This window comes from Nelusetta ayraudi, unplaced genomic scaffold, assembly GCF_046127955.1.
Source record: "Nelusetta ayraudi isolate G7.1 ecotype Tasmania unplaced genomic scaffold, CSIRO-AGI_Nayr_v1 ptg000076l, whole genome shotgun sequence".
Taxonomy (NCBI): domain Eukaryota; kingdom Metazoa; phylum Chordata; class Actinopteri; order Tetraodontiformes; family Monacanthidae; genus Nelusetta; species Nelusetta ayraudi.
The window spans coordinates 848,191-876,166 of NW_027466126.1; the positions used below are offsets into that span (position 1 = coordinate 848,191).

A 27,976-nucleotide genomic window follows, 5' to 3' on the forward strand; every position below is an offset into this window, starting at 1 on the left:
CACACACACACACACACACACACACACACACACACAGCCAGGAGCATGTTGGACCACCCTGTCTACGTGTTTATGTGCGCTAGTTGAGTCACAATCTGTGATCTCTTTTTAATAGCCGGAGTCGGCGTGTACATTGGTCCTGCAGCGCCGCTCCTCCAGCGGAGGGAAGCGGCCGAGGCCTCTGGACGCCGCATCAGCCGGGCGACAAACAATATACCCTCTGTTTATCATCAGGCCTTTGTGGTGTTTGCCGCCATTTTATCAGGCTGAAAAATCCACAGCCCCCAACCGACTGACTAGACTTGTTGTTGTTTTTTTGAGTTGATTCTTTTTTAAAAAAAAAAACATATACGTGGTGTCCCAAAAAACCGCATGCCGGTGGGAACGGCAGGGCTCAATCTGAAAACATAACAAAAATAGGACATTAAATATAAAATATTGATCTGTTTTTATACATTCTTTGAAAATTGGAGGTTATTTCAACAAGAATTGCCAAAATTATTGGCCTGCGAAATTATATATATATATATATAAAAAAAAATAAAATTTTTTGGCACCCTGTATTTCTGTAGATTTTAATCAAATGCCATTCATCTTGACCGGCTCTTCATGCTGTTACACATCGTTATTTTTCTCCTCAAACCTCAACTGTAATTTTTTTTTTCATTGACGCAGAAATGCTTTTAGTCGATGACTCAAATTCTGCTTTTAAAGGAATGTAACCTTCAAAATCCCCCCACAGAGCTCCGGTAATAAGAATTTAAAATAAATAAATACATAAATAAATTTTAAAAAAGTGGCTTATTAGAAATAGCTTGTTTTAATTTGGCGGCATTATAACAATAATCCAACAGTAATTTCTCATCTCGAGAAACGTCAATCTTCCGCCCCGTTTTACCTCAGCACCACTTTTCCTAAGAACAAAACAGTCTGTTGTGTAAGTCTGCCCTCTGTGATGTCATACAGGGCTCTGACACCTCTGATTCAGCCTTGGACTTGAATATATGATAGTTAAAAGGAAAAGTTGGAAGAAAAAATGTTTCATGCGACTCGGCTTGAAGGCGGCAGCAGCATATGGATGAGCAGGAAGTCTAATCTATTAATGTCTCCGTCAGCGGCGAATACGTTAATGCGTGCACTCCTCACGCCGTCTCGCTTTTCCCCATCCTCATGTGACCTTTCTCCCACGTGAATCTTTTTTTAATGGAATGAATGTGCTGAGCGTAGCCTCCGCACGACTCGACTCGCCCGCCCGCAAACGGGCGTATCGTATATTTTCAGCCCACGTTTTTTTTTCTTCGAACATCGCTTTAAGTACGAAACTGCTTCCGCCGGCCGTTTCATCTAATTCTACGGTGAGGATGGAGACTACGAGAGGGGCGTGGAGTGGGGGGAAAAAAAATCGTCAGTCTCCTCACTTGATTGGCTGAAGCGGCGGCGTAACATTTCCCAAATTGCTCCCGGGGCCTTTTGATGTTGACGGCCTCGGATCGTCCGGCCTTCCCTCAAATCTGAAGGTAAAGGAAACGGCAGCCGGAGGGGAGAGATGGGAAGGAAAATAAAGACGGCAACGGCAGCCGATACGTTTCACTCCCCTTCAATTTCATACCACATCGAGCCGTTAATGCCCCCCAACAAGCCTCCCCCACCCCTGCAGCTCAGTCTAGTAGTTTTAAATTCACATGTGGAAAGTCAGCCTGCAGTGACAAGTCGACGTATTACTTATTTTCCTTTCCAGCTCCAGAATAAACGTTACAAGTATGAAATTCAAATGTGTGATGCTCCTGGAACTGCATCTAAAACTAAGGGGCCGTTTACACGTAGACAGATTTTTTTTGGAACCGCGCATTTTCGAAAACGCACTGGACAAACAAAACGCTTTTAAACGAAGCCGTATGCAAAAAAAAAAGGACTGAAAACGATGTAGTACCTATGCCAGGCCTGGTGTGGCGCTGCAAGTTTACTCCCTGAGTGAAGAAGAAGAAGAAGAACACCTGAAGCACGTCGTGTTTAAAGAAGCAGCAGCTCGCTAACAACATTAGTGCCACTGAGAACAGAAAGAAAGAATGCGTGTGAAAAGACGGCGCGGATAAACGACTCTGCTTTGAATTTTTTAGAACACAAAGCCTAAATAGGTGCATGTTACGGTTGACTGGGAGTCGTGCCAGTCAAAATCGCTAAGATTTTTCTGTCATTTAAGTTTCCTGCCTCAACATCCCAGTCCACCGACCCAAAAGACAAAAAAAAAAAAAAAATCAAACGTTTGTTGTGTTTACTTTCACTTTGCACACAATCCACGAGCACCGTGCGTTATTGTTCATTATTGTTTGCGGCTTGTTGTAGTGGAGGTTAATGGGAGCCTGCAGGCTGATCATTAGTAGCAGCAACAAGTCCGCTGCCCGACATGGTTGTTGTGAGTGGTTGTCTGCGCCTCACGGTCGCTGGGTAGCAGGGCGGGTGCGGGGCGCACAGCTGTGACATCAGCGTTTCCCAAAAAACACATTCGAGCAAAGCGGACGTATCCACCCTGAGGACCGTTTTCAAAAGAGTGCGTCTGTGCGGTTTCAGTGAAAACACCAGCTTCATGTAAACGCAAGTTCGAACCACATAAATGTTTGTGCGTTTTCAGAGAAACCCGTCTTCGGGTAAACTGGGCCTCAGAGCGGCTCAAATCTCACATCCATTTGGAAGGAAAAAAGCTCCAACCTGAAGCCTTTTTCCCTCCCTTTCCCTCCCCGCGGTGTCTTTTCTTGGCAACAGCAGGAAGCAGCAGCAGCAGCAGCTCGGGCCAAGTTGTCCTTTGTGTTCAGCCGAATGTAGTACCAGTATAATTTGTAATAAGTCAGAACACCGGTGTTAGAGCTACAGTGTTCACCTGCCCTATAAATAAAGACGGCGCCCGGGTGGAGGTGGCCGCTGCTCCTCGGCGGTCTTTGGAAAAGGTTAATTATCTCTGAATAAAATGTTATATTTAATGAGGTTGAGCTTTACGGGGGCCGACCTGGCGGGGCCGACGCTGCTCTTTTACGTGATTCATGACAGTGAAGCGCGTGCATGTGGGGTGCTCCTCTCATTAAGGCGGCGTCCTGCTGGGACCTGACCCCCGTGTTTACGCTTCCCCCCCCCCCCCCCCCCCCCCCCTCCGTCTTCAGCCGCCGGCGCTCGTTGCTCCGCTCCTGGCGTCCTCGGAGGCCGTCCGTCTTTCCGGCCGCTCCGTGCTTATCCCGGGGCCGTGGGAGTGCCACCGCTGCGGGCGGCAGGTGCTCCGCCGTCCTAATGATTGGCTGCTTCCGACGGGTCCCCCCCCCCCCCTGTCCTCAGTAGAGCGCAGCTAGCGGCGGATCAATTAGCGCTGCCCACCTCTCTGTCGGAGTGCTGTTGCAGCTTCTTCCTTTTCTTTATCTTTTTTTGATCATGTTCCCTCGCGTGTCATCGGATAACGCCGCCGCTGTTTTTCTGGCTCCCGTCGGCCCTCCCGCTGCCGACACGGCCTTCAAGCGTAGCTTTGCTTATCGCCACTCGTAATGAGCTGTTTGCCCAGAAATGCGCCGGACTTCCTCCGCACAGGCGGTGGGATGCAGTCATCAAACGGGGGGGCGGTGGGGGGGGGGACTTCCTTCCGTCGAGGTTGCTCCCACATTTGACTCTCGCCGCCTATAAATGATTACTCCGACGCTGGGCGGATCGCTCCGAGGAAGCCGGCGCTCTGCAGAGTGGTGGCAATGTGATGAGATGGACGCGGAGCCATAATGCAGGTCAGACACTGACCTATTTTTGAAAGAAAAAAAAAAGAAAACCTCCCAAAAGAGACTGCGGGCTGCTGCGACTCAGCCAGTCTGACCCTCTTTGCCAGCGCACGTGGTCTTTCTTCCTTTTTCTCTTCATTTCAGCCATTTTTTTGCTCTTCATATCTTTCTGTCTTTTCACACCAGAGGCATTCAAAAAAGAAAATCCCTTTTATTCCTGTTCCAGTGAATCTCGACTGGGTTTGTCAGCTTTATACCAAGATGCTTGTGTCACATGCACAATCTTGACCCACCCAAATGATTACTTGTTGCTTTCAGTCCTATTTGCCTGCACAGAAATGTGAATAAGGGTTTTTTGTCTACTCTGCTCCTTCTACTTGGAGCGTGTTGCAGAAAGGCTGGAAATTGACTGAATTCAATTCTTTAAATGCCTTTACATCCAGACTAAGAGCACTTGAGACAACCTCCTCATATTGTGGCTGTTCTTTAGAATATTACTGTTGATTGTGAATTGCTGAAATGCTTAAATTTTGCTGCCTCTTGGCCATGACTCCCTTAGAAAAGAGGTTTTTAATCTCAAAGGGAACTTTCCTGGTAAAATAAAGGTTAAATAAAATATTTAAAAAAATATGTTCCTCCTATTCAGATAGTAAGACATTAAACACTCATATTTTTCCTTCTCTTGTGCTGTTGGATCATTCTGGGTTGTTTTTTTTGTTTTTTTTTTGCCCCCACCCCTCACCCCCACCCCCATCCCCTCTCTCCGCCTGTCTGCTCCGTCCTTGCCTTCCTGCCTTCGCCTTTTGTCGCCGCGCGCTTTCTTAATACGTCTGGTTTTGTTCTGCCCTGCAACAGCACACGGTGGGAGCAGCCAGGGAACCGCTAAGCTATTGGTTTAATGATGCCAGCTCCTACTTTACGGGGGATTTGCATGTCTGCGTTGCTAAACACCCTGTTCCCGCGCCTGTGTACATGCACACACACGCGCACACACGCGCACACACACACACACACACACTTGTATAATGAAAAGCACGGCAATAACGAGGCGTCTAGACGCACTCGCACGCATCGCGGAGCCGAGAAAACTCTCCTTCGGAAAGAAAACAAAAAAAAACGACGTCTGCACACTGATGATAATTTCTTCGTGGAGGGCAGCGACAAAGGTTAAACACACCTGCGGGCGGAACACATTTGCACCTCAGCGTGCATAAGTGTTGGCGGCACGATCTACGGACAGATGGGGGGACGAGGAGGGGGCGGACTTTGTGGAAACACACAGCGACGCCGGGCGGCTTCTTTCTTCCTGCTGGGTTTTTGGGCGGTCGAGGCCTAATGACACGGCTCGCGGCCGAGGCCGGTGTTTTCCTGGGCGGGGGAGAGGAAAAGACGCTAAATAAGCGGCGCGAGCGCTCGTGACTAAATGACAATGCGGGGAGGCCGGGAACGGCAGCGCGTGACAGGAGGCAGAGGCAGAGGCAGCGCGGCACAAAGGCGGTGGGAGGAAGCGAAGGAAGGAAGAGAAGAGAAGAGGAAGGGGAGAATGAAAGGCTGCGGTGGCTTCACGCAGTCAGATGGCAGCTGGTTTTTTGTGTGTAGTTTTTGTTTTTTGGGTCCAACCTGCAGACGTCTGTTTTTATTATCACTATTAGAATAATAATAATAATTATTATTATTATTCAGGAGTGTTGGAATAAGTGCACGAGATCGAAGGGGGAAGTGGCGGGAGAGAAGCAAAATATATTTAAATCCTGTCTGGGTTTCAAGTAGAACATGGACCTCTTAATCCCATCCTCTTGACAAACACACACACACACACACACACACACACACACACACACACACACACACACACACACACACATACACACACACGGTGCCGGGCAGACGTCTAGCTAGCCTATTTCCATGTGACCTGAATTCCCCAGTGTGGCATTTTTTTTTCTCTCTCTCCCCTTCTCTCTCTGTCTCTCTCTCTGTCTCTCGCTGCCAGGCTAATCTCATTAAGCCTGGGTGCCGAGTGGCGGGAGAACAAACAAACAAACCAGGCATCCCTCCCCCTCCCCCTCCCTCCATCCATCCCTCCCTCTGTCAGTCAGTCAGTCTGTCTGTCCATCCGTCAGTCAGTCTGACTGCTCCTGCCTCTCACTCCTTCCTTTTGTCTCGCCGTCACCACCGTCTTCACTCTCTCTCACTCTCTCTCTCTCTCTCTCTCTGTAACCCCAAAGAAAAAAAAAGAAACCTCAGCTTGTTCCATTTGGGTTACCGTCTTCCTTCCTCTCCCTCCTCTTCCTCCCCCTCCTCTCTCATCTCCCATATCTGTCCCCCTGCTCTCTGTCTAATTATGGGCTGCCACTGCGGAGCGGAGCTGAGCAGGTCTAGCCAGGCGGCCGAGTCGCGCGCACCAGAGCCACCTCTGCCTCCAGACGTACAATCAATCCTCATTACGGCCGGGGCTCTCCCGCGTCTTGCCTCTTTAGGTCCGCCCGCAAAAAAAAAGGAAAAAGAAAAAAAAAAGCTCAGCACCCGCGCGCCTTCTTCCTCCAGCCTGACAAGAGTTTTTTTTTCCCTTCTCTCCTCCTCCTCGACATATGTGTGCGTGTGACACCTCCTGATTTATGCGCGGGCGAGATAAAGTAGTTCCGCGTCCTCGTCGCGGCCAATGTTTTGTTTTGTTTTGTTTTTGTTTGTTTTTTTTGCACTGATCGGAGGTTGAACTGTCGGGTTTGTCACGAGACGTAATTCTCGTAAAATCTCATCCCGCAACATTTACGAGAATTGTGTTTGCTCTTGTTTGTTTACTTTTGTTTGCTGTCCAGTATGGTTGTCATATTTTTCTCTTTGATTCACATTTACACGTCCGCTGACGTGTAAATGTGAATCAAAGTGTTTCCATGACACTTTTGTGATATACCTCTATATCGATACGTCTGGGAAAAACCACCTCCTGACAGCGTATAAACCTTTTAGCCATATTTGAGAGGTTTTTCGAAGTTCAGGCGTTTCCATGACCAGTTTTTTATTGCGATATTTAGGTTTCGCACAATTGTAGGGGTAATAGAAACGTAGCCAGTGTCGCTTCCCATCATGCCTCTGTGATGTATTTGGCCAATCAGAATGATTCTGGAGAACGTCACTTACAGACACGTTAGGATGCAGCCAAACAGAACGAGCTGAGACAGCAGCACCTCACCTCCATCTCAGTTGCCAAGCCCCATAGCTTGACGGTATCCATTATGATTTGCTGCGATAAAACTGTGGGCAGTCCTCAGGTGAGGTGGGCTGGGTTGAGTTCTGACTGACTGGGGCTTTCGGTGCACTTCAAAAAATTTTTTTCCAGCTTTTACGATTTAGCCGCAGAGCGGTTTTGCTGATTTTAATACGTCTGTACATTAAAGATTAACTCGCCTTGCTCAGCCAGTTACTTTAATGCATATCGCAGATCTTGCAATTACCTAAAGGCAAATTTTCAAGGCATAAGATTTGACCCCTTAGGAAGTTTCTGCTGAGTACTGTACTATGTCCTGTATATAAAAAAAAAAAAAAAACGCAGCTGATGCATGTTGAACATGTTGGCGCGTATGTGTGTATGTGTATCACATTAGTGGGCATTCCTGCGTCGGACTTATTCCGTTAGCACACCATCGCATTAAGTTTAAGCAGCTTTGGACGTCCGTGACACCTGAATTCTCTCATGATGCACTTTTGTCTGAGCCGTGTTCAGGCCTCACTGTGCCTTTCCCCCTCCAGGCTGTTTATAGGGGAGGTACATCTGAGGGAAGACTACTTTCTGATTGGCTGGCCGTTCCTTTGTTTATTCTCCGCCGGTGTCCTTTTTTGTTGTTGTTGTTGTTGTTGTTGTTGTTGTCGTGGTTGTTGCAAGCAGTTTTACTGTCGCTGTCGCACCAGTGTGCAGTCAGCCCGGTTCCTCTGCTTCCTCTTTGTTTGTCCAGCATTTCTATTGTTTTGAAAAGCAAATCTCTCACATGAGGGTTTTATCTTTAATTCCATCTGCATAAAAGATCTCCCAGACTTGTGCCCGGCCGACGTCACACCGTGGGAAATCGCGCCATCTCAAACTGCGTTGGCTGATTCGTCAGCCACAAGTCATCGCCAACGGGTTTCTTTCCGTCTATCTCTGTTCAGAGATTATTCATTTTCTCACCGGCGCTTCCTTTCCGCGCCGCCGCGGACGGAACCACGTGGGCCTTTATCTTGTCACGGTGGCGTCTGTCTGCCCGTCTGCCCGTCTGTCTGTCTGTCTGTTGTTGTGAGCGCCGTAAATCAAGAACAATGTCTGATAGAATCTCTGTTCTCAGACATTCTGCTCTTACAACCGCACGTTCCCCAAATAGAGCGGATGATCAGATTATAATTCTTTGCTGCCTAGATTTCCATGTTATCCGTCCAAGCGATTTTCCCCGGAACTGCCAACCCTTCTCGTAGTGGAAAAAACACAAGAAGGAAGTTTTTTGGGTTTTTTTTCTCTGTTACCACTGCAGTGAAAATGACAAGTTGACTTTACGCAGCATCTAAAATACAATAAAGATATTTTCCCTTCCTACAAGCTGATATATTCTTAAGCAAGTAAAGTCCAAAGGTCTTTACAAGGATTGTCGAATTAGAGCCTTCATGCTGTGCAGTTTGCTTCTCTGGCGCCGTCAGTCTGACCCCTGGATACACTCCCCCACAGAGCCGGGAATATTTGGCTGCGACCGTTTGGGGAAACTGCCTCATAAACTGATTTCGGGTGTATTCGTCGCACTCATCGTCAGCGCATGACTTCACACATTTCCTTGGAAAGAGTTCACTCACACGTTCACTCACCTCCCGACAACCGAGCTCCAACCACATCCTGCTGAATTCCACCGCGTTTCGCAGCAGCTATTGGCCTCCTACCTCTCTCCGCCTCCCTCCCCCCCACGCCCAACACTGTCACTGGCTGTGGTTGTCGTGCACCGACCCTCCCCGCCCCTCCCCTGAGAGGGAACACGCGGTGACACGACCCGGTCGGTGTCTTACAAGGTCACCCATCAGTCACTCCCTCAAGACCTTGACTGACAACTTGGTTGCATCGTTCACTCCTTCTTCCTCCTCCTCGCCCGACCTCCCGCCTCCTCCACCCTCCACCCCCTCCACCCCCCACCTCTGATGACCAGTCTATCAGGAAGCAGCCATTTAAAAGAAGGGAGAAATAAAAACAGTCGTTACGTGTGGAAGCAGTGTTGTGGGAAACCAATTAACCTTTACATCCCCCCCCCCCCCCCCTCCCGCAGGCCCAGGACCTGAACGTGATTGAGGAGGTGATCCGCATGATGCTGGAGATCATCAACTCCTGCCTGTGCAACTCGCTCCACCACAACCCCAACCTGGTGTACGCGCTGCTCTACAAGCGGGAGCTCTTTGAGCAGTTCCGGACGCACCCGTCCTTCCAGGACATCATGCAGAACCTGGACACGGTCAGTTTTTATTTTTATTTTTTATTTTTTGGCTTCAAAAAGACACTTTACGTGCGAAGAAGAAAAGGAAGAGCCGCCGTTGTTGTTGTTGTTGGTGTGTTGCCGCTTTTCCTTCATTTGCCTTCTTAGTCATCGCATTCGCATCAGATTTAAAAGTGTCAGATTTCACAAACGCTTAGTCGCTCAGATTAAGCAAGTGGATCGCAAAGGATGATGGGTATTCAAAGCTGCGGTCCGCTCTGCTTTCCTTCCAGCTAACCCAAAAAATGTTAAAAAAAAACAAAAAAATCTAACCCTTCTTCGCGAGAAGCTACTGTTTGAAGTAGGGCTGCAACTAACGATTATTTTTGTTGTCGACGAATCTATCAATTATTTTTCTGATTAGTCGATTAGTCACGATTATCTTCATTTTCACTGCTTATTTTGGACTTCTGTTTAGCCGAACTGGCCTAAATCTTCACACCTGTGTTATACTGTTGTGCTCTGACAGCATACGTTTTTAAGCAAATATATCAAAATAATGACACACAAAGCATTGTCAAAATATCATAGGTATATTCATTTACAGTCATATGCAATGTTTAACACAGTTAGATACCTTAAACAGGTTTCTTCCAACTCAAATATGGAATTAATATTCCCTAAAAAATAATGCTAGTAAAATAATAAGCTGTTGAACGTCTGCGGCGACGTTGAGAGACTTTTTGCCGAGACGATACCACCGAATCGACGGTTGCACACTTAATTAGAAGGCCGCCGCTAAACAGCCGTGCCCTCAGTCCGCCAGCGGGGGAAGTTTCGAAAGCGAGGTGGGAGCTGCGAGGCAGAGAGCGCATCCTCCGTCAAGCGCTGTGTGAGACTCGACCAACTGTGGGAGCCGGAGCGGCGTTGATGAATTAATCAGCCCCCCTGTGTCAAGAGGCTCCGTGTCAAATATTCATTGGCTGTTTGGTGTGCGGGGGGGGGCGGGGAGGGGAGGAAGGAACTCGACGAGAGGGAGCGCCGTCATTGATAGCGGCCTTAGTGGAAGAGAAGAGGGAAGGAAGCTTTGGTGTGTGTGTGTGTGTGAGTGTGAGTGTGGGTGGGGGGAGAGGGGGGCGTCTATGTGTAATGGATGAGGGTGGTGAGGAGGGAGGGAGGGCTCGCCGTGTTGCCATGGGCTTTGCAGTTATCCATGAGTATGAGGGGAGCAAGCTACCCACAATCCCCCAGTTAAGTCGGCCTCCCTGAGGCCATCCTCCGAAAAAAATCCATGTGCGCCGGCATGAGATCCAGGCTGAGGGGATGCAGCGCTCCTCTAAATTAACCTCGTGCGGGAGGCCTTAAGAGTTAATGAAGAGATTAGTATTAGATGGATGTTCGGCGCTGGCGCACACGCACGCACACACGTGCACGCTCACGCTGGGCCGCCGCCGTTGCGTTTGAACTATACCCGAAGCAAAGCATTGCCCGTAGACGCATTTTCCAATGTTGGTTTCACAAAAAGAGAAGCATTAAAAAGAATGAGTAATACCTAGAGGTTTTTTTTTTTCTTCTCCTTTTTCTCTATTTTTTTTAAATTGTCAAATAACAAGCATTCCTCCGGGGAAGAGCGTACAGCACGGCGGAGGAAACACCGCTTCCTTGATCTGCTGTTCGGGATAAAGCCCAGAAGGCATCAGATAATTTGAGCTCCAGTGGAGAGCTTATTATAAGTGGGACGCAACACGCTTCCAACCCCATGGTGAATTTGTAATCTGAATTACTTTATGGATGTATGTATGTATGTATTTTTTTTTTTGGATGGAGGAGCCGAGCCAGCGTTGGATATTTTGGTCGTCATCTGCGCGAACCTTTTTCTTTTTTTTTTTTAGAAAGTATTATTCGCCGGAGTGACGTTCAAATCAAACTGCATCCCTGCCATTCAGAGCCGTTGGCAGTCGCCAGGAACAGCACAACACGGATGCGTTTCGCCCGCCGTCGATGCAAAAGTTGTCCCACATCAAATGGAAACCGCCTCACGTTCCTGCTCGGGCTGCAAGGCGGCAGTGGCGTTGTGGTTGTTAGCGAGTCCTAACGATCGCAGCCTCCGCCGCCACCATTGTTTACGTGTTGAAACCCGTCCATACGCGCCGCGGTGCCACTATGTACCAACTTTGATCTCGGCGTTGCACCCTGGTGTCATCATACAGGGCGTGGCCGCCGCAACATCAATGTGACAGCTCCAAACAAAAGGATTAGAGGAGCCGAGGGGCTTAATGACGGAGCCGGGAGTCGCTTTCCAGCCTCGGCGAGATTAAGATGAAACAAGTTGCTGTGAATTTTAACAGGCGACGGGATTTAATGGTGAGACGTGTCGACCGGCAGCGGCGCAGCGCGGCTGTGGCCTCGCCCGCACGCGTGGGGGATGTTTCATAAAAACAAATTCCAGCAACCTTCCGAACGTCACTTTGGAGTTTATGGAAATGAAATGTAAGGAAATTCCAACCACCAGCGAAAAAAGATTGAAGATTGAAACTTGCACTATTTTGGCTTATTTGTGGCATTTATGTGAGGCAAAGAAGGGATAAACAAACACCGCAAACAAGAGATGATGAAAGAGACGGCCAATAAGAACCCCATGTTTAATGTATGTCTATACAGATGCAGGCGTGCCGCCGCTTTTCCAAATGAGGAGAAGCCAACTTTTAACGACAAACAAGAAAAATCTGTCTCCTGCTCTCAGACCGAATGTGTCTTTTATGCTCCCGGGCTACAGGAAAATGAAAAGGAAATGCATTGATGAATGATTGGCCGACTCTTGTCATCACGTGACCTACAGGTGATCGGCTTCTTCAGCCACCGTCTGGAACAAGCAGGGAGCGACCTGTCCGTGGAGAGGGTCCAGGAGGTCATCATGAAAGGAGCCCAGGCGCTGCCCACAGACAGACTGACGGTAGACCCATCACACACACACACACACACACATTTACTGTATATACAGTATATATATATATATATGCGATTGATGGGACTGTTGGGGAAGACAAGATGAAATACGAGCTAGCCAAACAAAAGGAGGAAGTGGAATGTGTGACGCTTGAGAGCGGCGAAGGTGCAAAGGCGACGGAATGAGTTTTGTCCGGAACAGGTGAGAGATGGGGCCTGGGAAGCGAGGGAGCGAGGGAGGGAGAGAGGAAGGGATGTAAAGAGCCGAGGGGACGCCAGACAAAGGGCCGCAACCCAATTCTCATTAGCATTAATGTCCATCGCCGCTCCATCTCGGCCGTCCCGGCTACACGCGAACATGTAATGACATTTCAAGGAGATGGGATCGGGGGGGAACGGGGGGAGGTGGTGGTGGAGGGGGTGCTGGGTGCGCTAGGGGGCACTTTGTCACGGGGCATATATGATCAGGGGGAAGGGGGCGGGACATAAATCTGCCACGGCGCCTCGTTACCCGCCGCTCCCGCCACTCCTGGCACCTCCTCCCCCTCCCTCCTCCGGGCCCTCCCCCTCCCCCCGCCCCTCCATTAATCAGCCGGGAAATATGTAAGCGGCGGCCCGTCGCTCGGCCCGGCCGGCCCCGCCCCGCCCCCTCGCCCGGCTCTCCTCCTCGCCTGCTCGCCCGGCGCTGAAGCTCTTAATTGCACGTTTCATCATGTGTTTCATGTTCTATACTTGGCGGCTGGCTGCGAGGCATTTGTCACGCCAGCCGGGAGTGGGAAGAGGGATGGCGATGGGGGGAGGAGGGGGAAGGCGAGGCCCCGGAGCGAGGCCACGCTCGCTCCTCCTCCTCCTCCTCCTCTCCCTCCACCTCGCCGCGCTAATGTAGCCGTCAGCCGCAGGGCGGTGCAACAGAAGCTGGGGTGTGGTGGTGGTGGTGGTGGTGGTGGTGGGGGGTCACCCTGCCTCGTCCTTCAGCAAGGCCGCTGCTCGCACCTGTGGCGCACACTTGTGCGCTCACTCACCTGTGTTGAGGGTGAGACTGTGTGTGTGTGTGTGTGTGTGTGTGTGTGTGTGTGTGTGTGTGTGTGTGTGTGTGTGTGTGTGTGTGTGTGTGTGTGTGTGTGTGTGTGTGTGTGTGCGCGCGCACCTAGCTTTTTAATGTGGCCCGCCCAACTTGAAGAAATTATAATATTAGTAAGTAAGTCAGAAAATAACTGTATTTGATCTGTTCTTTCAGTGTTTCAGTGTGAATCATTTGAATAATGAGATAAATACCGTGGAGCTCCAAAGACACATCATTTGTTGTAACTTTGCTTTTGTTCATTTTTGATTGACATTAAAGCACATGTTTTCTACATATCCCATCATTTTTCCTCCTATGAGGTGGATCCCCCAAAAACTCTCCATCCATCTGCTCCTGCTCAGTCGCCTGAGTCTCATTGTAGAACCCATTGTGGCCACAGAAGAAAAAAGGTTTGCCCACGCCTGTATTATAAGAACTGAATGCCACACTGGCAATATGGCGGAACAACAATTCTTTTCCAGTGGCCACTCAAGGTACTACAGCAAAAGAATTTGATTGGCTGGTGCCTCCTGACGTATCGCCGGAGTTACAACGGCATGGTGCAAAGTGCGCACGCACGCTCTGTGAGCCACATGTGGAAGTGTAGAAAACTTTTTTGGCGTATACGTTGGGTGAGCAGTTACATGGAAATGAATGGGCGGCCATATTGGATCCTGGGGGCTTGGTGTGCGTGTGTGTGGACCCCCCAGACTCCAAGATGGCGGCCCATTCGTTTCGATGAAGGTGCTCACCCAGCGTATGCGCTGAAAAACTTTTTTGACTTTCTCATTAATGGGCCCATAGAGCATGTGCAGTAGTGTCACTTCCCATCATGCCTCTGTAACTCACATGACATCTATTTGGCTCATCTTAGCCATTTTAAAAGCATTTATTTTTTGTATTGCTGTCCATGAAAAATATTTTTTTTGTGCCCATGGGATTTTTTTTTTGCTGCAGTACCTCGAATGGCCATTGGAGAAGAAATCGGTGCACCGTCATATTGCCAGTCCGGTATCCAGTTCTTATAATACATCCATGGCATATGTGCGTCGATAAGCGTGCGGCTGCTGCGCCCGCTCGCCCGCTCTTTGTGTGTCGTTGCGTCTCACATCGACCCTTTCGTTATCCGAGCGCTTTTTTTTTTTTTTTTTTTTTTTTTTCTTTTTCCTCTCTCCCCGACTCAGCCGGCCCACGCGAAGCACGGCGACATCTCCCCGGGGAGGCGCCATCGCTCAAACAAACAGCTGTCTCTCCCCTTCACGCTTCCCGCCATTTTATGAGCTCATTCTACGACCGGGCTCCCGGCGTGGGAGAGGGGAGAGAAAAAAAATCCATAGCTGGGATTAATGTGGCGTGGACTCATCGACGAGTTGGTTATTACACCTGTAAAAAGCTTTTAGAAGCCGCGCCGGCGTCTTCATTAGTTCTCTCTGTGCATGATGGTCCCGGTATGAAGGGAGACAACGGCAGCTTCACTACGCTGCATGTAATGAATATCTATCCATCTATCTATATATACAGTATATATGTATAATATAGATCAAAATCCTAATAATTGAATGTCATGGTTTTGATCCACCGTGACAGTGTTGATGTGAAAGAGGGGGAAAATCTTTTCCGTGGTCTTTTGTCACAACTCAAACGGTGCCCACGTGGATACAAGGATCCGATTTTGTGTTTTCCAATGTAAAGAAAACAATGTTGATGTATTGCTTGCCAACATGAAGTTCAGCATTATCAAGAGAGAGAAACTTCTCTCCACCGTCCTTCTGCTCTCCGCCTGTCAAATCACCATCCATCACGGCCTCCAGCGCTGTATAATTTTACTTATTTATATCTCTTTTTTTTTTTCTTTCCTCCTTCCAGCCGCATGACGTCGACGAACAAACGAACAAATGCTCGGACGCTGTGATAAATCCCCACAGAGACGTTCAGAACATGACTGGCAGCAAACAATTAAAGAAGTGTTTGGGTTCCTCTGGGCTGTCGTGTCATTTTCCAGGAAGTTCGTGTCCGTTTTGCAAAAACTCTTTGGACATTCTAGAGAGTTTTCTTAGTTTATAGGAATGCAAGGGATGTGTTTTGTTTTGTTTTTTACTTGATGGAAACAGAAATTTAGTTTTACCATCCTTTAATCCCCCAGTTTTGGTTTTTTTTTTTATTGTTATCAACGTTTAAGAAGGCGTTTCAGTTTGAATCATGTCTTTGACAATTATCCGACCTTATGTGGTCACCGACTCGTTCTTTTTTTCTTTCTTTTTTTCTTTCTTTCTTTTTCCTCCTCCTCTCCCCTCGAGCTTTGCTTTGGCGAGCCGCGGCAGAGTAAATATTTTCTCACTACCGGCAAACTTTACCAACAAAAAAAAAAGAAGGGCGAAACCGCTTGTTGTTTCAGGCGCGGCGGGGCGACGTGGCAACAAAAAAGCCTGTTTACCTAAAGGACTTAAAAAGGAGCCAGACAAAAGGCTGGACATGCAAATTACCAACTGAAAGGAGGAGGGGAAAAAAGAGGTTAAAAGATGTGGCTAAATAGCCCAGGGGCGGCCATCAGCGCAGCGTCATTCAACCGTCTCTCTCGCCCTTTGTGTGTGTGTGTGTGTGTTGTTTCAGGTCTGTGTGCGTGTGCGTGTGCGTGTGTGTGTGTGTGTGTGTGTGTGTGTGTGTTGTTTCAGGTCTGTGTGTGTGTGTGTGTGTGTAAGCGGCTCTCATGGCTGCTGCCTGTGGAATGTGTTGTTTAGCTTGACCGGCTGAAATCGGCCTTATTGAGCGCTGATAGCCGGCAGACTCTCTGGCTCCGGAGGAGGGCGGTCGGCCGCTGCTGCTGCTGCCGCTGCTTCTAGCTGCTGCTGCTGCTGCTGCTGCTGCTGCTGCTGCCACAGCCGCCACCTCTGGCTACCTGGACCTGTTTCAGCCCGGCGGCCAGTCGGCGCCGCTTTCCCACGCAGGGATAACACTCGCAACCCCGCGTGCTTTGTGCTTTTCGCCCCCGAAAAGCTCTCCTCGGTTCACCGAGTGACTTCAAATGAAAAGATTTGAGGTTTGAGCGTCATGGTCAAAATCTGCAGATTTCCTGGAAATATTTCGGCCTGTTTCATTTTTTCTGGAATCAAGGCGAATCACGGCTTTTAATATGAATGAGCCCCTCAGTCGCCTGAGTCTCGCCACCGCTGTTTTCCGAGTTTTGACGAAAGAGCAAAAAAACATAAGAGCTCCTCATGTAGCGAATCCCCGTCTGGATTAAAAGCAGGAGGGGCAGAGGAGGACTCACAAGGCCTCTTCAGTTTTTGTTTTGTTTTGTTAACATCACCAAGGTGATGGTGTGGCATGCACGTGTACACAGAGATGCAGCCTCAGTGTGTTTAGCGTGTGTGTTTGTTAAAGACTCCACAGAATGCATCGCTTTTAGCAGGGAGCCTGCAAACAGAGGGCTAAAGTTGCAGTTTACCCCGAGGATCTCTGGAGTTTTTCTCTTTTTCTATTTCCTTAAACGATGAATAATTCAATCTTGTTCCGCCGGGTTGTCCGGGGGAGGAAAATAAATATCTGCAAATGGCTCTGATATGGGACGCTGGATGTCGCCGCCGCTGCCGCCTGTCGCCGCCGCCTGTCGCCGCCTTGCAGCTTTGTAGCTCCTTCAACCAGTAAACGTCGCTCCTAAGCGTGATGTATTCCTAATGCCAAGTTCCTGCATTAACATTTCATAACTTTGACTGGAGTCTGTTTATGCAAATGTTCGCTTATGTGTACGTGCACCGCTTTAGTTTTGTTTTTTTTTGCTCCCGAGTTGCATTCTTCTCTGTGTGACACAGCAGTAGCAGCAGCAGCAGCAGCAGCAGCAGCAGCAGCGGAGACGGAGGAGGAGGAGGAGGGAACAGGAACAGCGAGTCCTGACTGGAGATATGAGGCCAGCCAGTCGGTCTGTCTGTGTTCAGGGGCGAGGGCCTGACCCGCCAGGACCCATAACTAACTGATATGAGCCTGAGCCAAGTGGGCCGAGACAGCTGGCAGACAGAGAGGAAAACCAGCGCGGGCGAGAGGGAGGGAGATGCAACGTGCGCAGACAGGAAGCTGCAGAATGGAGAGAATCAGGGCCGGAGATAAAAATTTAGGATGAGATGGATTTTTTTCCCTCTCTCTTTTTTTTGTTGCTGCAAGGCATGGTGATATCCAGGACTTCCTCCAGAGTCCCTCTGTGGTTCTGTCTAATATCAGGGCGGGGGTGGGGGGGGGGAACTTGGCCTCCGCGGCTCCACTCTCATTTTTCTTTTTCTCATTTTGCGCTCGGCACCTCATGAAAACTGTGAAAAGCGCACGGGGGAGCGAGTATTACCCCCCGCCCCCCTCCTCCAAACAGGCGCTTGTCTTCCGCCGAGCACTCGTTTTGATAGAAGATGCTTATTTTAGTGGCGCTGGGTGTGTCATCCTCACTACACCCCCCTCCGACTCGCCTCTTAACGGCTGGTGAGATTGTTGACTTGCTGATTTGCCGCCACGGCTAACACCGCACTAACGGCTCATTCATCGTCAAAAGGAGTGTTTCTGTTTTGGCCTTTGGGGAAATGTAGTTTCCTCTTTGTTGTCAGTAGCACTAAGAGATTCATTCAGTGGGAAACAAGCGTCTGTAGATGTTCAAGGGGGCGGGACGAGACGTCCAACCACCGTCTTTGTGTCTAATGAGCTACGCAGGATGTTTATATTATTTTCCAAGTCTTTTTCTTTTCATTGAAAGAGTTTTTTTTCCACATCAGCTTGACCTCATTCAGATGTTGCAATTGTGTCCATGTTGTCATGACTTGACAACATGGACACAATGGAACAGTGTACAAGTGAAACGCCAGCCCCGAGCAGGATGCTCTGCCTTTCATTGCTTCGGCAGTCTCCCCCCCCCCCGCAGCTTCCAAGACTCCATTCAGAGGTCGTGATGAAATGCTCCGTGTATCCTGCTGCAATCCAGCTGATGGGGCCACATAAAACTTGAGTGTTGCTCACTGCGGCCCCAATATGACACATCAAAATGTTGCTACCAGGATCATCTGGCAGCAAAAAAAATGGAATCGGTCCAACCAATTTAAATTAGGGATGTCCGATAGTGACTTTTTGCCGACATCCGATAAGCCGATATTGTCCAAATGCTTAATTTCTGATTCCGATAGCGACTGATATCGATATACGCAGACCTTTTTGTCCCCCAAATTAATCTTAGGTCACATCACATATCTCTTGTCATGGAATTAACTCATTACCTACTGTTATTGTGATGCCAAACTTGATACATTCCACAAATTAAAATTGTCAAAACACCACTTTAACTTAAGTTATGGTAAAGTGCAATATTTATTGCATAACATTTTGTCTCATGGAATGGAAATGAGGTAAAGTGCACAGATATAGACTCGGTCCTTAGCCCATTGCTAAACATGAGCAAAAAGAAAACCTGCACCCCTACAAGCAGCCATGATTTATTCATGCACATTTGGCAAAACCCGACGTTATCGGGTTTTCATTATCGGAGGAAAAACTGATAACGATAGGTACAGAAATTACAAAAGATGGTAATATCGGGCCGATATTATCGGCCATCCCTAATTTAAATGTGATCGGCAGAGTCACCTTTTGACTTGGGCTTCTCTTTAAAAATGCTTTCTTTCGAGTCGAGTGTCACGCGAACACCCAGTGGGCCGCTCGGCTCGTCCTTGTCGTCAACAACGGCGGCGTCGCTCACCTACACACAAAATTTCTCCCCGCTCATTGTCCACCGCCGTCAACAATGGCGGCGGTGCGTGGGTCCGTCCCCTCGTCGGCAGCCTGGCATATGGCCTGTGACCCCCGCAGCCCCTCTGTGCGTCTGCCTGTGTCATTATGATAGCGATAGCGCGGCGGTGAATAGAGGCAGCCGCCGCTCAATAGACCTGAGCGAGACGCCGGCATAAAGGCTCCGGGCGTCTGTCTTTCACCGCAGACTGATTACCGGCCTCTGTGTGTGTGTGTGTGTGTGTGTGTGTGTGTGTGTGTGTGTGTGTGTGTGTGTGTGTGTGTGTGTGTGTGTGTGTGTGTGTAGTCGGGAGGATATAATGAGGCCCCCTTTGTATTATTGATGCTCTTCTTTTACTACCTACCTGCTGTCGGTGAGCCAGTGTTTGCATCAGGCAGGTTCACAGGGAGACGGGCTGCTGGAGATCCACTTCCTGTGTCGGAAACGTTCCGTCAGGCGGAGCCGCGGCCATCAGCCCATTAGATGGATTCATCCTTGCTGGCTCGCTGGCTCGCTCCCTGCCTCCCTTTCTCTCCGTCTCATGTTGCTTTAAACAAGGGGGGCGGAACAATAAGCGTCCATGTTCAAAAGTTTTCAATCCATTCAGTGTGATTGCTTTGATCGGCCGAATCATTTTCCTTAGCTTTTGACATTTGAACATTTGCAAATACAAACTTAAGAGCATTTATTAAATATGTTCTAATACAGTGGTGGGCAAACCCTTTGACTGGTGGGCCACAACGATGCCAATGCCTAGCCTAGTACCACTCCAGCACTACCTAGAACCACATAGAGCATCCCTAGAACCACCTAGACCCATCCCAGAACCACCTAGGACCTTTCCAGAGCCACCTAAAACCTCCCTAGAATCACCCCAGAACCACTTAGAACTACCACAGAACCACCTAGAACCAACCCTGGACCGTCTAGACCAGGGGTGGGCCAACATTTTGACTGGTGGGCCACAATGGGTTCTAAAATTTGACAGAGGGGGAGCCGGAGCAGCAGCAGATGGATGGAGTGTTTTGGTGATCCACCTCATAGGAGCAAAAATATATCATGTGATATTTTGAAGACGTGCTTTAATGTCAATTGAAAATGAACAAAACAAGAAACTGAACAAGAAACAACAAAATGAGTGTCTTTGAAGCCCCACGGTATTTAGCTCTTTATTGAAATGGCTCTTAAAACGCTGAAAAAATAGATGAGATAGAGCTATTTTAAGACTATTATTGTAATTTCTTCAGGTTCAGCAACCCGGATTAGAAAGCTTACTAATAAGTCCTCTGCCACATCTGTTTTTTATGTATATTTACTTTTTTTCTTACTCTGGTACAAAAATGGTGTAAATGCTTCAATGGAGGTGTACATGATCAAAGAGCCTTCAGATATTCTTACACTTCCCTCCCCTCCTGCCTTTTGGAGCAATTTGAAAAAAACCTCTAGCTGCATCCGTCCATCCCCAAAACAGCAGTGCAAAAAATATCGCCAACACGGGACAGTAACGTGGTCAAACCTCCAAGAGAAGGAGGCACCTCGGCTCTCGCAGCAGGTGAACTTACCTCGGTGCAGATCAATGCCAGAACAATAGCAAAGGTTCCATCCAGTGTGGGTGCTGCAGGGAACAGACACAAAAATATCCGGAATCCGCTGCAGAGTATTGACACGACCTTAAAGGCCACTCGGAAGGGAAGATGCCACTACTCTGAAAAAAAAAATCCCCACCAAAATAAAATCCCCCCCACTGCAGTTTGAATCTTTGAATCGGTTTGATTCAGCAGGGGGACAAAGGTCTCCTGATTCTCAAGAGTGGTCCACCAGTTTGATGCAAGAAAAGCAGCCAAAGCTTCATGTTGTGGTGCAACAACATGTGTTGCCGCATGAAATGTGTTGCAGTGTTTTGCAAGAAAGCTGGATTCCTGAAGTATAGGTCCACTCGCAGACCCAGCATATTTTTCGGTCAGCAGTTTCTGAACCAATCTGTGTCCTTTTGAGGAGAAGCACTAGATATATGCGAAGACATCTGATTGGCCGACGGAGGAAGGATAGAAAGATTAGACGGTTAAAAAAAATTCCACCACGGACAGTTTTCAAGCTGTGTGACAGAAAAACGAAAAAGAGGTCAAAACCGCGTTTGATTGTGCGGCGGCTTTTGGTGACGTTTTCTACGCAGCAAATGTGATTGTGTCTCGGTGAAAGTCTGTCTTTGTCTCACTCTCTCTCTCTCTCTCTCTCTCTCTCTCTCTCTCTCCCTCTCTCCCTCTCTCTCTCGCTCTCTCACTCTCTCCGCATCTGCATGTGAACAGAAATTCCCAGAGCTCAAGTTCAAATACGTGGAGGAGGACCAGCCGGAGGACTTCTTCATCCCCTACGTGTGGTCGCTGGTGTTCAACTCCGGGGTCGGCCTGCACTGGAGCCCGCAGGGCATCGAGCTCTTCAGCATGGACTCTGGCTGACGACAACAAAGAAATAAAATATAAAGGCAGCCGTGTGTCCCCCCCACTTCCTGTTTGTTATCCACAAAAAAGACAGACTGACGACGTGTGAGTGTGTGTGTGCGTGTGTGCGTGTGTGCGTGTGTGCGTGTGTGCGTGTGTGCGTGTGTTTGCTGGCTGCTTTTGAAAGTGCCTCGACCTTGTACAGTTCTTCTGTTTGGGTTTCTTTTGATGCAGCACACAACCTCCTTTCCCCCTTCATAGCAGAGATTCCTCCGCTTCCACACTGAGGAGGGATCTGCCTGCAACAGACGCATGCTGCAACGCCGCGGCGTTCTTACAGAAAACAAACCTTCTGAAAGCATCTTCACCCGACTTTAGTTACAAACTCTCAGTAATCATGGAGGGGGAGGGGCTGATGGCGCCGGCTATGGATCCTTTGTCATTTTTCTCTTGTACGGTAGGAAAAAGGTCAAAGCAGTTTGTCGGGGGGAAAAAAAATCGCATTTAAGCCACAACTCATTCAACATTTCATATATAATAATTTTTTTTCACCTCTGAATGCAGTCACACAAATATGATGAACACTGAAACAAACAGAGACCCTTAGTTTGCATTTCTCAGTTAATGGTTCCACCGTTCAGATCACTCACATCTAATATTTAATGCTTGATTTTTCTCCTAGGATAGTAGTAGCCCCCCTTTGCACAGTTTTGTTGTCGCTTCCACCCCCATTTGTTGGACTTTAGCCCGTCTTTGTCGTCTCCGTTATCGGCAATGTTAAGGCAAGTATCGGAAACTCATGAAAACCTCCCGCCTGTCCGTGCTTAATCACGCTCGTCCCTTTGATTTCTGTCCATTTTATTTGCATGTTTAACGAGAGACTTTGTATGAAAGTATTTATTTTCTTGTATATTTTTTTATATATTCACCCCCACTGCGTGCGTGTGAACGGTGGCAGTACCGAGCGCCACCAGGGAGGGGGGAGGGGGGGAGGACCGGAGAGTAGCGGGGTGCGACCGTGTTTCTGATGCTTCCTCGCTGGGGAATTGACTTTATAATAGAATATTATAATATGATGACGGCTTGTAATTTCTTTTTTTGTTGTTGTGGCTTGAAAGAAAGAAAATTGAGTTTTATTAAAGTTTCAATATGAAAGCAGCCAGGGTGTCATGTGGCTCATGGGCAAAGTAAAATTCATGGTGGAAGAATGTGCTGGTGTTTTCTTTGAGTGGAAGAATTTTTTTAAAATAAAATAAATATATCTTGTGCTGCGCCTACAGTGCGACTCAATTGTTGTTGTTTTTTTTCTTTGACAGTAGTACGAGCCCGGTAGTATGACCCAGTCAATAAAAATGCATTACTTCATTGCAAAATGTATTTTTTTCCTCCCTAACATCCTTGTATCTTGGAGGTCTCTGCCTGCACTTTGGACATGTATTCCACCTGTAAAAACACACTTTGGAGGAGACTTGGTGCCGTGGGGAGTCTCTTTTTACCTCCAGAGCAACAACACGTATGTGTTGCTCATATCTGCATCAAATTAATAAACGTCAGCGCTGGTCTCCCAAGTCTCGTTGTGTCTCGCCCTGGTCGCGGCTGCAGTCGGCAGCAGGGGGAAAAAAAAGAAGCCACTTTCGGGTTGTTGGGAGGGCAAAAGTTTATGGCGCACAATGGCAGCCAGTGTGCCGCCGGAGCTCCCACTTCCCCGGGAGAATTTCATGCCTTTTGGTCTCCCATTGTATCGATTTTCATGCCTGAAATTCTCTCATTCTCAAGCACAATGTCATTGGTGCACTTGATGTAAAGAATGGGCCGTTCTCAGCGAGCGGCGGCGGGGTGGTAGGGCTTGGTGGTAGGGCTTGGTGGTGGTGGGGGGGTCGCCTGTAGGTTACAGTGAGACCGCCGACGCCCCCTCCTCCCCCAAAAAGCGCCGAGCGCTTTGTGTTCTCCGCCTCCTCACCTGCCTGCCCCCCAGGCTGCTCTGCTGCTCTGTTCCCGCAGCGCCAGATGGCTGGAAGCGCTGTCGAGGGTGGGCATCTCACAGAAGTGACACGGCTCTCCTTGTTCCTGCGTGGAGCCGAGGGGTCGCCGTGGCAAGGACTCGCTTTTCAGGCCTCGGTCGGCAGGAAGATGAATGGAGCAGGGGATTCTGGGAGGGGTAGTTTGTTTTTATCCCGTTTTTTTCTTTTACCGCGAGGTCTAGGTGAGGTTGTGTTGCCGTCTGCCAGCAGTTCAGCTGCGAGAGGTCACCCCCCTCCCCCCCACACACACACACACACACACCACTACCAACCCCACCACCACCTCTTCCATCAGATCAACTTCTGTGGGAGAAAGTAGGGCGCCGGAGACCGCTTTTTTTTCCCGTCTTTTTTTCCGCCAAAGTGGCTCCTGCGCGGAGCACTTGACGCCCCTGGTGACACGGAACTCATTAATGGAGCTCTGACAATGACGGGAGGGTCGTTAGGCTCAACAGTTTTAGGTTTACAGGTCACGGCAAGGGGGAATCCGCCTCCCGGCGTGCACGGCAGCGGCGGCTATAATTGCGGGGAGAAAAAAAAGATAAACAGGCAACATTGGGTTTCACCCTCCTCTCCCCTCCGAGCTGTCACGGGAATGAAAGCAGAGCTGAGACGGCCTGAAAGTCACAAAGAGGCAAACAGTCTGATGCCACCCATGCAAGTCTGCATAGATAACAGCCCAGCTCCACCCACCACTCCTTCCTCTGTAGACGCAGATTTCAGATAGAGAACCGCTCAAGCAAATATTTGCCCCATTTTTATTGTTCTCTGTGACAAATTTAGTCTACTTTTTGTTTGTCACGTTCCTCTGCAGCAAGTCACGTCCCAGACTGACTGACTCAACTTGCGCTGAGCAGACTGGACATTACTAAAAAAAAAAAAAAGGTTCTGTGGACACGTAGAAAGTTTTTGTTAGCAATACTGCAACAGATTACAGCTAATTTCGAATCTCATGCTAACAATGAAGTAAAACCTGAAGCTTCTTCTCTCTTCCAGGCCTCAGTGTCATTAAGCGCTTGATTTATACTGACACCGCGCTACAGAAGAATCCATCCATATCCACCCCCAGCGAAGCGGACCGGCGCTGCTGCATGTGGGACCCCATCGCGAGTGGGCGGATCTTCAAAATTATTTCACACTAATGGCCTATAAAGAGAAGTGGGTCATTAAGGCCTGCAGCTATGCTGATAAAATGTCACAAAACGAGTCCCTGAACAAAAGTCGACTGAAGTGGAGCTGAAGTGACCCGTTCCAGTCGGCTCGGGTCCTCGGCTTGTTCGGTGGCCGTCAGACAGCAGCTGGGGCACACAAATCGCCTTTGACGTTTTAGACGAGATTTACTGATGTCCTCAACTTGCCCGGGTCCAGCGGTGGCCCGGGCATTGTGCAGCTGCGTGGATGTAACACACAAACACATTAGCACAAGTGCGGTTTTAGTAAAATTTGCCCCGTCATCTAGATGCACTCTGCCGTTGGACATAAAAACTAGTGACATGTGCGCCGGTCTGACTCGTATCCGTCTTCTTAAGAGTTTAAATCGATTGAAGCGATTAATATTGTATTAAGGCGATTCTCTTTATTGATTAACTGCCGTCTGCAGGCCGGCTGTGTTGCCATTTCCGCGTCTGGCAAAACAACGTGCCGCGCAGGTGATTATCGTGGCGGGGTTGCAGCTGTCATACCAAGTACTTTCACATAGTGATGCCACCTTTCATTCAGAAAAATAAAGGACGCCTCCCGCAGCGCCCGGGGCCATGACCATCACAGGCCACATGGTTCACATAGTTTGAACTGCTTTGTTACCAATAGACGTTAGAAGTAAGCTGAATGTTTAAATTGGATCGAAACATATTTTTACCCAACAATCAATCAAGTGCGGGATGGATGGCTTATACGAAGGAATTGAATAAATAAAGCTGAAAAGAACAAGCGATCCTGATTCATAGCCTAGTCTACGCAAGCTAGCAACCAGCAATAGCATTGCCTGCAGCTACGTAGATTACGGTTTTGAAAGCAAACTCCAAGGAAACAAACATGAGTTTGCGTTCAAGCTGACTCAGAAATATGGGACAAACCTGGTCCAGTATCGATCCAAAACATTGCCAAATACAGGACGATTCTGTATCTTTAAGGACGGTTGGCAACTCTACTTTCACAGCATGTTCTGGAAATTTTAGAACCTCAAGGAAAACCCAACGCTAAAATATTCCCAAATTTGCACATGACTGTGTCAAACACCTTGTCGTTGATGCACAATGTCACACTGTTTTGTCTGCAAACACTGGCCAACAGTTGGCTAGCGTTTGTCAACATGGCAACAAGCGGCTGTTGTCATCCGCAAACGTTTGCTTACATTGGCTCCAGTTAGCAGCGATAAGCCGCCAGTTGAGGCGGGCCACGCAAAACTAAACCAACAATTTCATCCAGTTTATCCTGCTGAATAAAGTCGGCGTGCTGCTTTGAAAGATAACGTGTTGACCTGTTAAATCCACATGGAGGTAAACATGCAAAGAAGTTAATTGTGTGCGGGAGAGATCTAAGAAAACTCCACAGTTAAGGGACTTTGGAAGCAATTTTTGTGATTATTAGATGATTAACTTTTGGTTCCACCCAGTTTCCACCTGCTTCCTGTCTTCTGGGGAACAGCTCCTGTGGCTTTGTCACTACTGAACCTCAGTAACGGACCCTTCTTCACCGCAACCCACACCCTCCGTTATCTCAAAACCTTGTTTTCACTGTTGCACTGCTGACGATGTGACAAAGTTATCAAGGTGTTTGTTTCCGTTACACAAGTTGTTTTTCCCCCCTCAGACGGGTCGCTGCAACCAATCTGGGGGTGTTTACAGACTGTGTGCTCCCTCTGCCTCGGGGGGAGCTGCGAACATTTGCATTCGGAAAAACAAAATTGTTCTACAAATGACGCACCTGGAAATCTTTACTCCTGCACTGTGTTGAGTGATGCTCCGAGGGAGACGTGGTCAGGAGACAGTTGCTGTCAGAGTGGAGTCAACACTTTAAATCTACCTGTAGATATATTAGCCAAATGTCTAGTTTTCAGGGAAAATGAACAAACTGAGTCCGAAAAACTTTATTTGTGCTCAGTTTTTCCACTGAATTAGGTTGTAAGAGGTGAACTGAGAGCCTTATGTTCAATAAATTCACTAAAATAACATTAAAATGTGTTTTTAAGAATTCAGATCCTTAAATAAAAACCATCCCGCTAAGTTGAGTCATTTAATCCAAACAAGCTTTGTGAAATGCGTGTTTTGTTGCTATCCGCTTCTCTTGCAGTGTTTTTTTTCCTTGACAGTTTCCGCACAAAAGTCGGCATTCCCTGCTGTTTTTCTTTAAACTGTTGAATCTCTGTGTGTGATTCACAGATCCGCTCCTTGCACCTCTCTGCACCCTGAGGTTGTGACATCACAGCACAGTCTTTTCCCAGAGTGCTTCTGTTCTTTTGACACGATAATGCTTGATGGCAAGTTGGCAGGATGAGTTTTTAGACCTTCACAGGCTTCACCTCCCTTTGTCGGCAGCAGCGGCAACATCTGGCCTTCGTTGCTTTCCTTTTTTGAAAAAAAAAAAAAAAAGAAGAAGAAATATATATGTTATCAAAAAGGTGCATCTTCTGACTTTACAGTTTCCTTCTGGATGGAAAAGGGGGTTGAAAACCATAAGATTGCTCTGCTGCAGGGTACATTTTGAAGGGTTTTCTATCCTGCCACATTTTGCACTGCCTGCTTTTTTTATATATATATTTCCTCATCAAAAAACAGCAGAAACACATCTGGTTTCTACGGCGGGATTTACTTTTAATATTAATTTATTCAGTGAAATTTACCTTTGTGGGTGCCTTTGCTATGTCAAGACATAGGCTGTGCGAGTCACATGGGGTGTTGGGGACGTTGGGTGGGTGTGTGTGTGTGGGCAGGGGGGTTGCTGAGTCTGGTCTATCTCTTTTAATTAAAGTTTGACTTATTTCTTTGATATTGTTCTTATCTGGGTAATGACAAGCTCCCTGTTAGCTCTATTTCCAGCCACTGCGGCGCAGACAAAATAAGCATGTTTAATTGCATATGCATGACCCCTTGTCTGGAAGCAGCAACTGTGTCAATAAATTATAGTGAGGGCCTCCAGTGCTATCTAGAATATTAATCGTCTCTCTGCCTCCATCATGCTAGTTTACCGCACGCCTTCCTTTTAATTTTCGGGCCTGTGAGCCACGAGATAGGCCACGAAAGTGGCAGCGCAATTTGTCCACTGGGACGCTGGCTTTTTAATTTTCATGCAAAAATATTGAAATTAGTACAACGTAAGTAAATCATCCCCCATTTTATGCCTTTGGGGATCATTTAATAAATTAAAGCAAACACGACAGACGAGGGGGTCGGACCTGTAAAATGGAGGAGTGTTCTGAAATCAGCAATATAAAAATGTAGAACAAAAGAGTGACATGGATGAATTAAACTTGTGTTGAGGGAAAAAATAAATAAATAATGTAAATAAATAAATAAATAAATAACGGAGGCAACATGATTGATTTGCTGGCTGTAAACATGCCACATAGATTAATATTGATTGGCCAATCTA

At 48.0% G+C, this 27,976-nt stretch overlaps 1 protein-coding gene across 1 annotated transcript in view; it reads left to right on the forward strand.

Annotated features, from left to right (window-relative positions):
* The window catches only part of dym (dymeclin), a 43,298-nt gene extending 21,446 nt beyond the window's left edge, over positions 1–21,852 (forward strand). The window contains exons 15-17 of the mRNA XM_076043659.1: positions 9,023–9,205; positions 12,006–12,119; positions 21,234–21,852. Coding sequence (XP_075899774.1) covers positions 9,023–9,205; positions 12,006–12,119; positions 21,234–21,383 — 447 coding nt within the window. The 3' untranslated portion in view covers positions 21,384–21,852. The remainder of the gene's footprint in view (positions 1–9,022; positions 9,206–12,005; positions 12,120–21,233) is intronic.
* The last annotated feature ends 6,124 nt before the right edge of the window (positions 21,853–27,976 follow it).